This window comes from Phaenicophaeus curvirostris, chromosome 3 (assembly GCF_032191515.1).
Source record: "Phaenicophaeus curvirostris isolate KB17595 chromosome 3, BPBGC_Pcur_1.0, whole genome shotgun sequence".
NCBI classification, from domain to species: Eukaryota; Metazoa; Chordata; class Aves; order Cuculiformes; family Cuculidae; genus Phaenicophaeus; species Phaenicophaeus curvirostris.
The window spans coordinates 53,852,399-53,868,664 of record NC_091394.1 but is presented as its reverse complement, the minus strand read 5'-3'; the positions used below and the strand labels follow the sequence as shown (position 1 = coordinate 53,868,664).

The 16,266-nt window shown below is 41.3% G+C and overlaps 1 protein-coding gene across 2 annotated transcripts in view; it reads left to right on the top strand.

Annotated features, from left to right (window-relative positions):
• GAREM1 (GRB2 associated regulator of MAPK1 subtype 1) overlaps positions 1 to 16,266 on the top strand; it is a 99,815-nt gene that overhangs the window by 70,753 nt on the left and 12,796 nt on the right. Inside the window, exons 3-4 of one of the 2 annotated variants that reach the window (XM_069854029.1) lie at positions 4,826 to 4,956; positions 13,097 to 14,275. In XM_069854029.1, the coding sequence (XP_069710130.1) occupies positions 4,826 to 4,956; positions 13,097 to 14,275 (1,310 nt within the window). The remainder of the gene's footprint in view (positions 1 to 4,825; positions 4,957 to 13,096; positions 14,276 to 16,266) is intronic. The other variant, XM_069854031.1, reaches the window with a different exon arrangement.

The window sequence follows — 16,266 nt, the reverse complement described above, 5'->3', positions numbered from 1 at the left end:
ACAGTAAGAGCTGATTAATAAACTTTCTTGTAGATGTTGCAGGGCCAACTTCTGGCAAGAAAGAAAATGGACTGATGTTTCTGCTTCTACTGGGTTTTAATAAATGCCTCATAAACCGGAGGATAAGCCCTGGTTCAGATCTTTCCCTGCCTATTTCCAGACTCATTTCCAGCAGTAGTGGATTTACTGTCTTTGCTGTAAGTACCTTCACAGGGAAATAAGAATTTATAATCTTTAGAGATAATATATACTGGAATGAAACTGTTCCAATACTATGCCTGCCAGAGGCCAGACTGAAAGATAAAGAGATATAAAGCTTGCAGTAGTTGTTCATTACTCTCTTGCATTTGGCTGCAAAGGAGTAACCACACCTGCTCAGTGGACTGTGTAGGTGTTACAAATCTTTGATATTTCTGAACCTGCACTGATTTACTAGAGAAAGATTTCATTATTCTTTTTGTGCTAGTAAGAGAGAGCTGGGGGTACATCCATTAAACTGTACTTTGAGCTTTAGATTTGCTTTAAATTTTTTGTTAAATTCCTAATTAACACACACTTAAACTGCATTGTGATTTATTTAACCTTGCTGTCAGTTTTGTAAAGTCTCCCAATGACATCTTGCCTCTTGCAAAGTGTAATAAAATTCCACTTTAACTTGCAGTCAAGCCAGACTTACATCCATTTATCTTTTATTTCAGCTATGCTGTCTCTTTTATGGCAGCTTGAGTAGAGACCAAGGAGAAACATAATATGAAATTGTCTGCTTCCTCCACATTAGTTAGTTACTTGACATCTGGCTCAAATGTGTATCACAGGCCTTTTCTTCCTTTCCTCCTCTCTTTCCAATAAAAAACGTCTGCCTTTTTCAATGAGGAAATAAATTCTAAAAATCTGTAGAAAATCTTGAGTTATAAACCGTCTTTCCCAAAGAGGAGGCATTTTAACATCCAGCCCTGACAACTTCCATGCACAGCATACTTCTTGATTTTGTAACAGGGGGAGATTAATGCTGCCCTTCTATTATATGCTTTGGGATCTGTGTGTACTCTTCTGTAGTCAACCTCCTCATGAACTGCTGCTTATTAGCAGTGGAGGCACAGACGGCTTTGTGTTTGCGTGGCTCAGCTGAAGGAAAGGGAGGATGGCACAGATAGCAGCATAGATGGTTCTGAGCATCTCTTTGTACCAAAGCAAAGCTCCAGCTGATTTTTATTTTTTTTTCCAGAAACATGTGTAAGGCTACAATAGATAGCAGACCCTGCTCCCAGTTGCTCCCAGCCTAAAGCATTTGTTCTGTGCTATGGAATTCGGGACTTTTTTGTGAAAGTTTTGATTGTAATGGATAACTGGTCTTTTCTTGCTGCTAAACTATGTATTGTTAAATACTTAACAGTCACAGTAAGATAATGTTATTATGCTGCCAAGCAAAGTAGAGAAACTAGAATTAAAGACCACTGTCTCATTCAAAGTGCTAGTTGAGTATTGTTTATATAATGTGTTATCATCCAGTATGTTGTTTTCTTTCCTTGTTCATATGAATTCTTGCCTTGTTACTGTGCCTAGCTAAATTGCCACTCTGAAGGAAGAATTATCATTTTCTTTCTGAATTAGCAAAATTTTATCAAGCAATATCTCATAGTTTCAAAATAACTATGTAGATTCCATACAGTATAATTTTCAACTCCACTCTATACATAAGGGGGGAGTGTTATAAGTATTTAGATCTGATTCAGATCTGAGGTGACTCAAACTTAATGTGGTTTTGTTTGTTTTCTTTTTTTTTTCCTTTGGGGAGCTGAAAGTATGAAATGCCATTGTAAACTGTAATCATGGCTTGCCTCAAATAGCGGGCGCAGCTGGGAATCCTACAAATCAGACCCCTGGATCTGATGCACAAATTGGGTGATCAGTTAGACTTGCAGCCAGGTGGCTGTGTAAGTGTTCAAAAAGGACAGCAATGTTCCCTGAGGAGCAATTCAGAAATAAACAGGAGAGAGCAACAGTCTCAGGTCATCCCATGAAGAACGAACAATGTGTGATGACTTTGCAAAACTTAAGAACATCTCGCCCTTAGTGACTATCTGTGAAATACAGTCATTGGCTCTGTGCTCTAGAGTAGTAGTTTTTCCATGCTGTTAAGTGCTCCCTGGTGTAACTCATGGGCCCTGCTGTTGCATGATGTCCTGGCACATCATGACTCTATGTAGGAGGAGGTCTGACTTCACTCAGCTTCCACCCAGTCCCCCCACCCCACTCCTGAATTTCCTTTGCAGGAATGCAGGGTGCCTGCAGAGGGAAGGACCTGTGGAGCTGGGAAGTGCATCTTCCTCTAGTTTAGGCTATGGCTGACAGGGAAATCCTGAAGCCAGGACTTCTACAGTCTGTATGGTAGACTGGAGAGTAAAAAGTACATTTCTACTCTCTTCATCTCCCCTTGTCTGTGCCTTGGGCATTTGTCACAACATGATTCCCGGCTTCGGTCAGCTGAGGATCTTCCTCCTTATTGCCAGATTCCCTGAGCGCAGAGCTGCCAGCCACCTGGCCCCTCTATTGCTTTGCACTGAAACAGACTCAGAGCAGATAGGCTGAGGAATTCAGCTTCAAGGTGTTGGCATGTTTCTGTTGAGTATGTGAGATGTTTTTCCCAATGCTTCTCCACTGTTGGGTTTCCTGTTGGTACCCGTAGCGTCCACTAGGCATGGTTTTGTCACTCCTAGTTTTTCTACTCTTAATCCTGAGGTACTGTAAAGTTTGTGGAAGAAAAGGTTGCCAGAATTTTTCAAGATAAAGAATATCTCTATAATGAAGGTTTTGGATACCTTCAGTAAACAATTAAATAAGTTTACAGGTAAGCAAACCTCTGAAGCTGCTAAGCCCAAACATATCTCTTCCCTGCTGTGGTCATTCTTGAGCCATGAATTCCTCCTAGAGGTGTGGAGGAGACTCTGGCTGGTATTGCTAAACATGCTTAAAGTACTTCTCACACAGCTGTCATTTGCTCCTGTGTAAGGCAGAATCCTGCACGAGGCAGACCTGTGGTCTGACCTGGCAAAGTCATTCCTATAGTCAACTACGTGGCTGTAATATTCTACAGGAGTGGCTTCAGCAGCTCAGACCAGAGGTCCTGCTGCTTCTACCTAACTGTCAGTCTTTGAAGTACATGAATTGTCTTGGCTGAACTTGAAGTAGTAGTGTGTCCTTAAGACACAAAGTTAGGAAAACTCCAAAGCAATTGATTTTTGAAGCATGGTTAAAAGTTATTAAACAGTTTTAAAATACAATCTTGTGGTAAGAAGTACCAGCATCTTTAGTTACTCTGCTGATAATACTTCAAAGTTGTTGTGGTCACTTGAGCAAGACAAAACATATGGAAAGGAATAAATGGAAGTCTTCTATCTTCTAAGTTGATGTTTAGACTTACACCCACAGCACTCAAAGATACTGATGTAAAGAGTGTGCCTCTGTCAACAGAATGCTGGTGTTGGGTGAAGGAACTGAGCCTCTTGGTCTTACACATCTCTTATTGTACACAGGTGTGTACGTGTGTATATGCACACCCGCCAGGGTGGCAGGGCATGTCTTTCTCATGGAGCATCAGGACTTGCTGAACTTGCATCTGTTTCCTCCTCTGCTGCTAGGTACTCTGAAATAGTTTAGTGTGGGTGAATTCTCTGAACATATCACAAAAGTTTAAAGTCTCATGGGACATACAGGGGCAGCAGGGTGTTATGCACAAAAATGCTGAAGGAGTGGAAAATATTTCTGTAGGTGGCTGACATCCTGATGTATTGGATATATTTTAATGAAGTTGAGTACTGTTTGGAAACAATCCAGTGGCTGCGTGCACTGCTAATTTTAAAGTATGATTTACAGGAGGTGCACTAGCCATTGATTTTACTCAGCCTTTTTCTCATTTTCTGGAGCTATTTCTCATATGGAGTCTTGGCTGTGCTATTTTCTTGCTGAGACCAGCCTTTAACTTAGTAGTAGCTAATATTTCTAAATTTGGGAAGGTTGCTCCTCTGATTTTAAGTTTGTCATACAAGCAGCAAATGTGTCTGTCTAAGCTTTCATGTTATAAAAGAAAACTTTTAAACATAGCACATAGGACACAAGTCTGCCTGGGATAGCTGCCTCCATGTTAGTTCATGCCTTTTACAAGATTTAATTAGCCAAAATTTCCATGCTGACAGGAGGTAAAGTCAGCAAGAAATACTTCTTTCTACTGCTCTTCTGAAGGCAACCACCTTCGAAAGATTTTAAATATGTATGGTTTAGTTTCTTATGTTCGCTGAAGTTCTCAAGGGGCTTAGTTTATGGTTAAGGAAAGTTAACTCTTAGGGAAGCCTAGGGGGAAAAGGGTTTTAGCCTAGCGTTTTTTAATAGCTGTTTGATGATGCTTAAACCAAAACCCTTATGTTTATTGTTTTGGGGTTTTATAGTAATGGGTGTGTTTTCTTTCTGTAAATTTTCTAATATTAAGGGCCAAAAAATACTATCTATACAGATACTATTACACCAAATTAAATACACAAACACAAATGCCACCATAGTTGTTTGCTCTTTCTAGAGAGCTTGTGGTAAAAGGATCTTTTTTGATTTAACTTCGACTTCCACACGTTCTTTTCATTCTGACCTGGTGAAACTGGGTGTCTTTCATGGCAGGTTCAGGAGACTCTCTGCGATCTTTCGTCGTCTTGTTTGGCTGCTATAACTGGAAAAATTGACCAAGCAAAATCATGGAGACATTGAGCCAGCAGTTGCCACAGTGACAGTTGTCCAATATAAATATCTTACAACTCTTCTGTTTATCGTCTGTTTTCAGGGCAGTTTAAGCTGCTGGAACAAGACCGAGATATTAAGGAGCCAGTGCAGTATTTTAACAGTGTGGAGGAGGTGGCTAAAGCATTTCCTGAACGAGTTTACGTCATGGAGGACATAACGTTCAACGTTAAGGTAGTCCCTGAATAAATATTTATCCCTGTCTAAATGATTACAAGCTTTATATATGTGGCAAGTGAGCAATGGTGCTGAGTAGGAAGTTTGATTTTGGGAACAAACATGGTTCTTTGTGTTCTGCATTCAGTGATGGTACTCTTCAGGATTGTTTTTGCAGTTTTAAATCAACATGTTCTCTAAGGGCTCTCCTGTCCTATGGCACTTTGGGGAGCAGTCCTGATGATCCATCCAATAATTCATCTAATTAGGATGTTCCTGCCAGATTTTAAACAAATGTAGTTTGTTGCCTCCTTTCTCCTCCCCCTCCAGCAGTCTGAATTTTATTCTCTGTTAAGCAGCAGCTGCTCAAATCCCTGTCCAGAAAGCTTTATTCTCAGAGAGCACGCAGGGTGAAATGATGGGGTTGCTTGTCTCAAAATTACTGCAGCTAAATAGCATTGTGAATAAAACAAGAAAGAAGAAAAAAAAAAAAGAAAAGAAAAAAAGACGCACTTGTTCTCTGTGTGCCTCTGTGTTTGTTTGCGTGTGCACGCCTCTTTGGCTCATCAAAGGGTCAGCAATCCCATAAGTTTTAAGAGGGCTTGCTATCACCAACCACACTGGAGTGTAGTGTCATGAAAACAATAAAGACAGAATTTGTTCTTCCTTGTTCTATCGATATTTGTGACACTACACAAGGCAGGTCAGCTCTGCCAACAGAGCAGAATGGTCTTCAGGCTCTTCTGATTTGCTTCAGTGGATGCGCCACATAAGACTGGTAGAAGAGCATCCTACAGCTGGGATGCAACGGCACAGATCCACATCATGTACCCTGCAGGGGAACCTGGTTGATATTGCTGATGTAAAACCAGTAAATAGTTTCCTGGTTGCTTGTGTAGCAAGGTGAAGTTTTGTGAAACAACCTTTTAAGGTTTTTTTTTCTCTTGCTTGCACTGTAAGAGTTGGGGTACACCAGCCAGTCTGCAGCTATTATAGATGTGAAAAAACATTGCTGAAGACTGCTGTCAGTGTGAGAGCTCATCATTTAATTCATTTAGTAATAGAGACTCATGCCTCTTAAGACAATAGAGTGTTTTCATTTATGCTCTGCATTAACCTGAACCCATAAAACGAAGCCTTTCATGAGTGAAGGCTACATAAGCAAGGTGGAACACTTCTGTATGTTTGGGACATAGTTAAGCAAATCAAGGCAACAGAAAAATTTCATTTCTGTCCAGGAAAATCAGTCTTTCCTTGAGTCTGCTAGCCTTATCCAGTGCTGTGCCATTATTTCTCACTTGATCAAAGACTGAGAGAGTGGCACAGTAAAATGTGCAGCTTTGATTTTTAGGGAGAAATGTACTTGTCTGCAAGATTGTTTAAATGCAAAATGTTGTATCTTGAGTGCAATATGGGTGTTCTTAAAGCTTGGTCATACTTAGTAAACTGAGAAATAAGCATAGCTCACTGTTAGATATCAAATCCATTTTTAAAAGGTATTATAGTGATACTTTTTAGTGTAAATAACAGTAATAATAATCCAGGTTTAACCTAGTTACACAGTTATCTTGGCAGCATTTCTCTTGGCAGTTTTTCCAGTTTCATAGAAGCCTATTCCAAGGTTATCGTCTTCCAAAAATTAAATGAACTTAACAGGATTTATTAAAGTGTTTTATAACCCTTTACATGCATGAGAATTATGTACACTAAAATTTTAATATAGGAGAGTTCTTGTCAAACTGATCAGAGCAAAGGGAGGTATACTAAGTATGGTTGATTTCTGTCCAATGCAGTGTGCCTGTTTAAATTCAGAAAGAAATATCAGAAGGCAGCTAATCCGATTATAAAAAGAAAAAAAAAATGCCTAAAATATCTGATGAAGCATTTAAGATGAGGAGGAGCTCTGAAGTGTGTGAATTCTTTCTTGTTCCAAGCACTCGAGTCTTTAACAGATAATGTTTTAAGAAAGAGCCTGTAGAGTTACAAGGTGCCATCAGACAGTCACTGCATGGTTTTGTCTGTTTGCAGAGGTTTGCCTGCATGTGGAGATATGCCATGGTTACGGTTGAACTTTGTGTAAGCCTTGTTCCTCCATGTAAATCCTTTGCTGCTCTGGCAGGACTTCACAACTAGTGCTGCTCTCTTCAGACCAGTGTCGTCTTGGTGTGAAGGGCCATGGTATCTTCTCCAAGGAGGTTACTTTATTTTTACTTTGTGTATTAGTTGTTAAAAGGAAAAATCACAGAATCACATAAGACACTCTCCTGGGAGAGGCAGGGGAGATGGGTCTCCCTTCCTTCCCTTCCCATGATTTTGGGCATTCATAGAATCACCGAGTTGGAAAAGACCTCTTGGATCATCAAGTCCCACCATTCCTATATGCCACTAAACCGTGTCCCTGAGCACCTTGTCTACCCATCTTTTAAACATCTCTAGGGATTGTGACTCAACCACCTCCCTGGACAGATTTTTCCAGTACCCAATGACCTTTTCTGTGACCCTTTTCATTGCACTGAGGCAGGGAGTGAGGGACCTGCTGGATATTTGAAGCATATTTAATACCATCAAGCATAGCTGGGAGTAGAAGATGGGCTCGCTTTTCACAGAATAGCAAACAAAAAATTTTAGATTGAATCAAAATTTTGTAATGGCTAAAACTATTTCTGGTAATTTCTTTGGATGTACATATGTATCAGTATGGTGGTTGGAAACCCAGTCAGTTACCTTATGGATCCCGTGGCCAGCAGCACCTACAGGCACAGCAATTTAGTGTTCTGGTCACAAGCTGATTTCACTCAGTCAGTAGGTATTTAGTTTTTTCCTAATTTAGACTTAGAGGCATTCTGTATTTTCTTCACGGCCTAGATATGTGATAACCTTTTTTGTATTGATGTTCAGTGCAGAAATTTAGATAATTTTTCTTAGGTAACAGCGTTACACTACAAAGATGAGGATTTTTTTTTATTCCCTATGCTGGGAAGAAAAATGTTAAGAAAGTTGAGCTATCCCAGGGCCCTAGCTTTTGCTGTTACCAACAGCAATAGATTTCTGCAGTCAGGTCCTCTGATGCCATACAGATGTTAGTCTGTACAAATACCCAGGAAGCTATTTGCATTAAGACTTAAAAAAACCCAAAAATCCTGATAGACTGGACGCTGGAGAAGCCATGAATATCCACACTCTAAAAATCAGCCCAGTTGCAGGACCCTGCAAACCTTCCAGGATATCATTTTTGTCCTGAAGATACCAGCCTCCCAGGAGAGGCTGTGAAGCTGTTTGTAGAGCCTTTCCAGGATGGAGAGGTGGTTTACTTCATTAGCCCTATAATGATTCTTTTCTTTCCTGTCAAGGACATTGTTTGGCTGGTGTGAACTTTTGATGCATGATTTGTTTATTTTTTTAAACATAATCTTCTTTTTGCAGTTGTTTAATTGTGTTGGCCCATGCAGTGTCCATTTTGGCAGAAATAAGGATTTTAATAAATTTTTTAAATATATGTATATTACAAATGTTAAGGTAGTACAGCGAAGCAAAATTGATCTCCTGATTTGATTTCAATTCTGTTGGCTCCGATAAACTTGTCCTGCCTGAGTTACCAGAAAGCGCATTTATAGAAGGTTGTAACCTACGTTGGCATTTTTAAATGCTGCGATAGTGACTTTCTCGAAATTAGTTAGTGTGTAGGTTTTAATTCTGAATTTACAAGCAATTAATAGTACTTCACCTTGAGAATTAGTGCTTTATTCCCTTCATCATCTTATGGCTTGGAGCCAGCTTTATGAGGCTGAAAGCCTTTTCTCCAAGGTAGTTTTTCATCTTTACTTCCTCTGGCATCTATAGGACGCACAAACTGTGGCACTTTGTTGTCTTGCATTGACAGTGCAGCGTTGTGCCTGCTGCTTTGTGCTTATATCGGTGTGCCTGCTAGAGGTCTTCTGCACTGAAAGGAGCCTGGATAGTGAGTGCCATTGCCTTACAGTGGCTTCATGTGCTGGCCTTCCTGGCATCCTACATGAAGAAATGCTTCATGTTAGAGCTCTGCGGTATTACCCATCGCATTTTGTGTCATTTTTTTAACACATTGATTTCTTTGAGACATCCTTAAACAACACTGAACCCAGCATTTAATGTAGAAATCAGGGCAAAGTCACTCTCGGCTGAGGGAGATGCATGTACACTAACATGAAGAGTTGTACTTGCTAACTCTGTCTTCAGAGACAGGCATCTGTAGAAGAAAAAAAGTGTAGTGTCTCACTGAGTTTAGTCAACTTCCTTGAAAATGTGTGCATATATTTTCTGCTAAAATCTGTTATGAAGACTTTTTTTTATATTTGTCCATATATCCATTTGTGTGTAAACTGTAAAAAAAAAAGTTAATATGCATGGTATATATTTTATATACATATGTATAGTGCTATGATTGGTCCCTGGGCTTTAATAGTAAAAACAATATGCAGTAACTATGAATCGGAGGCCTCAGAGTCAAAAAGAGCTCTACTATAAAAAAAATCCTAACTGTGAATCCTAAAAGTGAATGCAATGCTTGCATTAGTCTAATAAAATCTAGCTGGTATAACCAGTAATATGAAGTCACAAATCATTTTTATAAGGAGTTCACATGTCCAAGTGATTAAAGACTTCTGCTTCAAACTATAACAAATTAGAGCAATTGTAGTCCAGGACAGGATATTGACTCAGGTGTTATCAAAACCTGTTTTTCTGAGCTAACCTTTCTTTAAGCAAAAGAAACAATATACTTTAGTTTTCCCAAAAGAATATGTTTCCTAAATGATCATTCACTACTTTCCTGATGCCGGTCTTCTGCAGGAGATGTAATTGGCTTCTGAATTGTTATTGAATTGTGGGAGTATTTGAATTTAAAACATTATAGTGAATTAACTCACTTGTATTTTGCAATGTGCTTGATAAGATGTCTGTAAGACAGCAACCTTCCTGGTCAGCATCCTGGCATCAATACCGAACTGTTAGAATGGATCAACATCTGGCAGTAGGGAGGTATAGGGGAAGTACAGCATGGAATAGTTTCTAGTTCTGTGGGTCCTCTGCATTAGCAGTTGTTAAATTTGAATATCTACTAGTGATTTCTAGATGGTTTTGCAGTATACTTTGACAAGCACTGCCTCAGTGGGTGGGTGAGGTGCATGGCTTAGTGGTTGATAGGAGTGGTTGGACTCAATGATCCTATGGATCTTTCCCAACCTAGTGATTCTGTGAGCTAGGAGCACTGATTATTCTCACCTATTAAAATAAAGTGAAAATTGGCTGGCAAGGACAAAAGGGGAACAAGGGGGAAGTAAAACTGCAGGAGTCATTGTTATTACACATAAAGCATTGTTGTTATAATGTGCAAAATAGAAAGAGAAACTATGAAGATAAATGTGCTTAGGGAAGGAGTTACTTGAGAGTGCTCCCAAGACTACTTGTTTAATAACTGGAGGAGACAATGTGTTTATCAAGTAATGACACCAGCTGGAGGTATGGTGGTTACTGCTGCATGTTGTTGCACTGGGATTGTCCACTGAAGAATTCCTGGTTTAAATACAAGGTGTGAGCAGGGAGCACACACAAAAAATTAAAACATAAGGGTACAGTCCTGCCATGGAGATATTTGAATCACTAGTGAACTGCAAGTTGGCTAAGGAGGAGCTCCCACAGCTGTGACTTGTGACACCTCCCTCACTCTGGCTGGTGTCCTGCAGGAAGCGAGAAAAAGGTGTAACCATACCACCTCAAGTTAAAATTTCTGACAGCATGGTTTATGTTGTCCAAAGAAGCCATTTGTGGGGACTTTCAGTGCTAGAAACTGATGTTCTTGCAGGACATATCCTCTGAGAAAGAGAAGGGGAGGATCAGCTGTTATGATGAAATATCTGTGAGCTTTGGAAGAAGGGACAAGCATCTTGGGTGGACTACAGGAGGGAAGTGAGATCATGCAGGGAAAAAATCAGGAGGGCTAAGGCCCAACTAGAAATCAGATTGGCTAAGTCTGTGAAATATAATAAAAAATCTTTCTATAAATATATTAGTAATAAAAGGAGGACTAGGGAGAATATACAGTCCCTACTGGATGCAGAAGGGACAACAGTGACAGGGGATGAGGAAAAGGCTGAGGTACTTAATGCCTTCTTTGCCTCAGTCTTTAATTGTAAAGAAAGTCGTTCCCTCTGTGTACAAACCCAGGAGTTAAAGGAGCAGAATGAGGCTCCCTTGATCCAAGAGGAGGCAGTTAGAGACTTGCTTGGCCAACTAGACACCCACAAGTCTATGGGGCCGGATGGGATCTACCCAAGGGTGCGAGAGGGAATGGCCTCAAGCTCCACTAGGGGATGTTTAGGCTGCACGGAAAGGGTCATTAGGCACTGGAACAGGCTGCCCAGGGAGGTGGTTGAGTCACCTTCCCTGGAGGTGTTTAAGGGACAGGTGGATGAAGTGCTGAGGGGCATGGTTTAGTATTTGATAGGAATGGTTGGACTCGATGATCCAATGCGTCTTTTTCAACCTGGTGATTCTGTGATTCTGTGATTCTATTACATGCAGAGAGCCTCAGCCTTCATCAGCTCCACCAAAGGCAGAGCTACATGTCCAGCCACAGCTCACATAGCAATGCTCTGTGGTGGTTTTGAGGATAAACCAGCAATAAGCGTCACGCTAGTGTTATCTGCAAAAAACCCAAGTGCTTTCCTTTCATGTCAGGGTGCTTCAAAATGTTGTCTGGCCAGTGGTGTGAACTGTGAATGAGTATTACGTACCATAAAAACCTAGTAATTTCCTGGATTAGACCAGTAAGTGTTTGTTTAGATAATTCAGGGCTTGAATGACTTCCTCTCCGGAAGCCCCAAGACTGAAGTGCTAAGGCGGCACACCTCATCTGAGCAGCCTGTGCCTTTGCTGTGAAAGGCTTGCAGAAGGTAATCACAGCTTTACAAATACGGGCGAATTGCAGATCACATCTTGCAAGAGGAAGTGTTATTCACAGCACTTCTCAGTTATTAACTGATTGGAATTGCAGACTTGATTTCATGCAGTGGCTATTCTGTGATGATACCCGAGTTTGAAGCTTAGAATTTGAACTTCACACAGCTCCATGAAATCTATAGGAGCTGCAGAGGTGAGGAAGGGATATACCACTTTATCATGTTTACATCTGCAGGTTTTTTATTATGAAACTGCTTATGACAAACCAGTAGTATTTGCCTGATGCACTTTCCTTTGTCGTGCACCTTCCTCTGCTGCTGCTGAGGGAAAGTTGGGTGGCTTCTGTTAGGTTCCTGAAAGGGGATTTTCATGTTAAACCACCCACATACAAAGCAGAGCAATCTTGTCTGTAAAGAGTCATTCCGGTCTTAAGGAAATAACTTTAGGAAGAAATGAGCCTTGGACATCTGTTTTGATTAGGTTTTTTTCTTTCCAGTACAATTTCCATAGTAGAGAAGCACACACATGGCTTTGCATATGTTGTTTAATCTCTTAAATTGCAATTATGATCAAAAAATGAGGAAGGAAGTCTATGACTAGGAGTGAAAGGCAGAAGGGGGGAGTTAGGCATATGAGGTAGACTGATATTCTTGATGACTTCTTCAGGGAATAGATGTCATCTGTCATTCTCCCTGGCCTAGAAGATATTATATCAAAGGGAAATGCTTCATCTATAATGATGAGATCACCTTTGCTGCTCCTTAGGGAGCTGAAGGTGGTAGAAGAATGTTTTCTTCCCTCAAGAGTCCGGCAAATAAGTCCTAGCAAACAGCAGAAATAAGAGGATGGGGAAAATGATACTCAAAGGAATTGAGATGTACTCTATAATAGCTGCTTGACACAAGTGGCTGTTTAAATTGCTGGGAATTGTAGGTTTGTCCTTTCTTTAAAAATTGGTTATGTTTCTTCTCATACCTTCTTTGGCAGTTTCAGGTGGCTATTTCCACTCAAGTGGGATACAGGAATGTGCAGAACAATAAGAAAGGTTAACTTGGCTGAGCTTCAGATTGAGCACCTTACACCTGAGCACCCAGCTATTCAAATAACATTAATTTAGTTTTTCCCAACATGTGGTATTGTAAATCTAGTCTCAATAGATTTAATAGGATTTGAAGTACTATCTTCAGCGGGGGAAAAAATTTTTTTTATTATCATTTTGCAGGTGGCTTCAGGTGAATGCAATGAAGATACTGAGGTTTACAACATTACCCTTAGTACTGGGGATGAGCTCACTTTAATGGGGCAAGCAGAAATCCTTTATGCAAAGTCTTCTAAGGAGAAATCACGACTCAACACCATCTTCAAAAAAATTGGGAAACTTAATTCAATCAGTAAGCTAGGCAGAGGCAAAATGCCCTGTCTCATCTGCATGAACCACAGGACTAATGAAAGCATCAGTCTTCCCTTCCAGTGTAAGGGCAAGTTTAGCACTCGCAGCCCGCTGGAGGTGCAAATGCAAGAAGGTGAGCACACAATTCGCAATATAGTAGAAAAAACCAGACTGCCTGTTAACGTGACTGTGCCAAGTCCTACACCGAGAAACCCTTATGACCTGCATTTTATCCGTGAAGGACACAGGTACAAGTTTGTCAACATTCAAACCAAGACTGTGGTGGTTTGCTGTGTGCTTCGTGGCAACAAGATTATTCCCATGCATTTTCCCTTGCACTTGACACTTCCAAAATTTATTCTGCCTGACAGTTTGGTGAAGGGGGAGCCATGGCACGAATCCCTCATCCAGCACTGGTTTAATATATGCCAGGAACAGTTTGACATAGATGAGTATTCTCGTGCTGTGCGAGATGTGAAAACTGACTGGAATGAAGACTGCAAGAGCCCGAAGAAGAGCCGATGCACAGGGCACAGCCACGTGCCGAACTCGCTCAGCTATGCGCGGGATGAGCTAACGCAGTCCTTCCACCGGCTTTCAGTGTGTGTCTATGGAAACAACTTGCATGGGAATAGTGAAGTGAACCTCCATGGCTGCAGAGACTTGTGTAATGAATGGGCCCTATTTTCTCACGATGCTCTTCAGTATCAGGAGTCTGGTGACAGTAGCAGCGATTACCTTTTTCCTGAAGTTAGCGAAGAATCGATGTTTCTGCCTACAAAACCAGAACTTCCTTATGAAGAGCTGTGGTTGGACCAAGGGTCTATAAAGGCTGGTGACCAGCCTCTCACTCGCTCACTAAGTGAGAAGAACAAATGTGACAGCTACAGAGGGTCTTTTCGATCCAAGTGTGGTACTGCATCTCTTCCTATGCCTGCAACTGTTGGAGCAAACACAAAGTCTTCAGATGTTTCCCTACCTCCACCTCCAGTGCCTCCCAAATCAGAAGCAGTAAGTCAAGATCATTCATGTTGTTTTGTTTCTTTTTTAACTGGTGAAGAGTTTGCTTGGGGATTTTTTTTTAGGCAAGACTTGGAGGAGGAGGGCACACAGAGGGCAAGGAAGCGGTGAGACTTGAGATGTGCAGTTTCTACTACTTTCCTACCCATATGTAAGTCACGTCCTAAAAGATCAACAGAGTGTATTTAATATAACTGATCTAGTAGCTTAATCCTCATACTTTCAAGTGGTATTTATTGGGTTTTTATTCTCTCACAGGCAAGGTCTAAGAATTGCTGGGTCACTTCATTCCCTTGTTTTCCACATCGTCCAACTATATGGCCTCCATGTTTCTTCAAATTTCCTGTGGCCGAAGTGTGTGGGGCATGACCCCACTTGGAACTGCTTCAGATCCCCTTAGTATGTTTTCAATTAACAGGCCGTGATAATGAGGACAGCTAGAATTTTTATGGATTTGAAGTGTTTGTTAATGAGAGATTGTCTTCTCTGTTACAAGTTTGTGACAAATTTTAAAGAATATCGTGTCATTAACCTGAAGAAAACTGCCAAACTACACCTGAACTAATCACTCTATACTGCTTATTGAAAGAAAACGTGTTTAAATAGGAACTCTGCAGAGGTGATAAATGAGCCTAGTAGAGGTTTCAGTTTTAAATAGAGCATATTTCCTGTCCTGGGGTTTCTAATGAAAACTCATGGGAGAAATCACTTCTCCAAACCTGAAATGTCATGGAGACTTCAGAAACAAAAATACAATTATGTTTTACCAACGTATGTGGACTGGGTGAAAAAACCAACCACTGTGTGGTCTCTTGACATAGTCCTAAATGTTATTTTTAAAAGGAACACAAAGGAAGAAGGAAAACTTCCCCCAGGAAAGTGTGTCTAGGAATCTTTAGCAAAATTAAAATGATACATACTTATGCCCCATTAATCTCGACAGATATTATAATTTAACAAATTAGTTTTATGAGGGTTTTGCTGGAATTTAAATAAAGAAGATATTGTTCCATTTGCAAGTCCAATGATATTTTCAAGAGCAGGTCTGCACGGTAAGCTGAGACTAAACTGAGACTAAACTGCAGCAAACCATGGTGATCCCATCCCTTTCCTGTTCCCATTTTACAGGCCAGCAGTGTTGGCTGAGGCCTTTCTATTATAAGTCAGGTCACAATCTGGTTGAAAGCTAAATTGCATTTACTTGTGCTGAGGGTACCCTCCAGTGGAGTGCTGTAGGGATCCTCTGGCCAGGCTGTGCGGCTGCTGGGGAGCTGCAGCAAGGAGAAGGGAGGAGAAGACCAGTGCAAGCATGAAATGCACAACTACAGCCTTTTGGCCACCCCACCAAAACTTCCTCAAAAAGAAGCCACAGCAGCTTCAGCAAAGACAGGAAAGTCGAGACATTAAACCTTCTTAGCTAAGAGTGTTTACGTGCCTAAGCGCAGGAACCCAAGAGCACTTCTTTGCCTAGGAGGTCAGGTATGCGCTGACACTTTGTCCAGACCCTTGAACAAGTGCCCAGCTGCACCATATCCAGATGAGTTTCATTGGCAGCCTATGCTGATGGGGCTGCTCCCACCCTCCTCATCCGCCTCCTTCTTCTTTTCCAGCCACATGGTCCTGTCTCCTCTTTTGTGCTGGCTCTGGCACTCCTGTGCCTGGGCAGGCAGCCAGGTCTGGATCTGGAAAATGATTAGTTTCCTGCTGATTTCTGCAAGCTGAACTGCCTCAGTGCTGGGTCAAAGGAGCACCAGAGCCAGTGTCGAGGAGGGAGTGGGGGACAGGGTGGCGGGGGGAGAGAAGGCTGCCACCACAGTGGAGTGAGAACAGACCTCCTGGCAGGGAGCTGCCAGCGCCTCCGGTGCCTGAGATGTGGGTGATGGGATGCTGAGAGAGCTGCGGAGCACCTGGGTAGTATCAGCGTGAACCCTCACACTTGAGGAAATCTCATGGCATAGTGACTCCCTTTAGGGGGTGCCGTT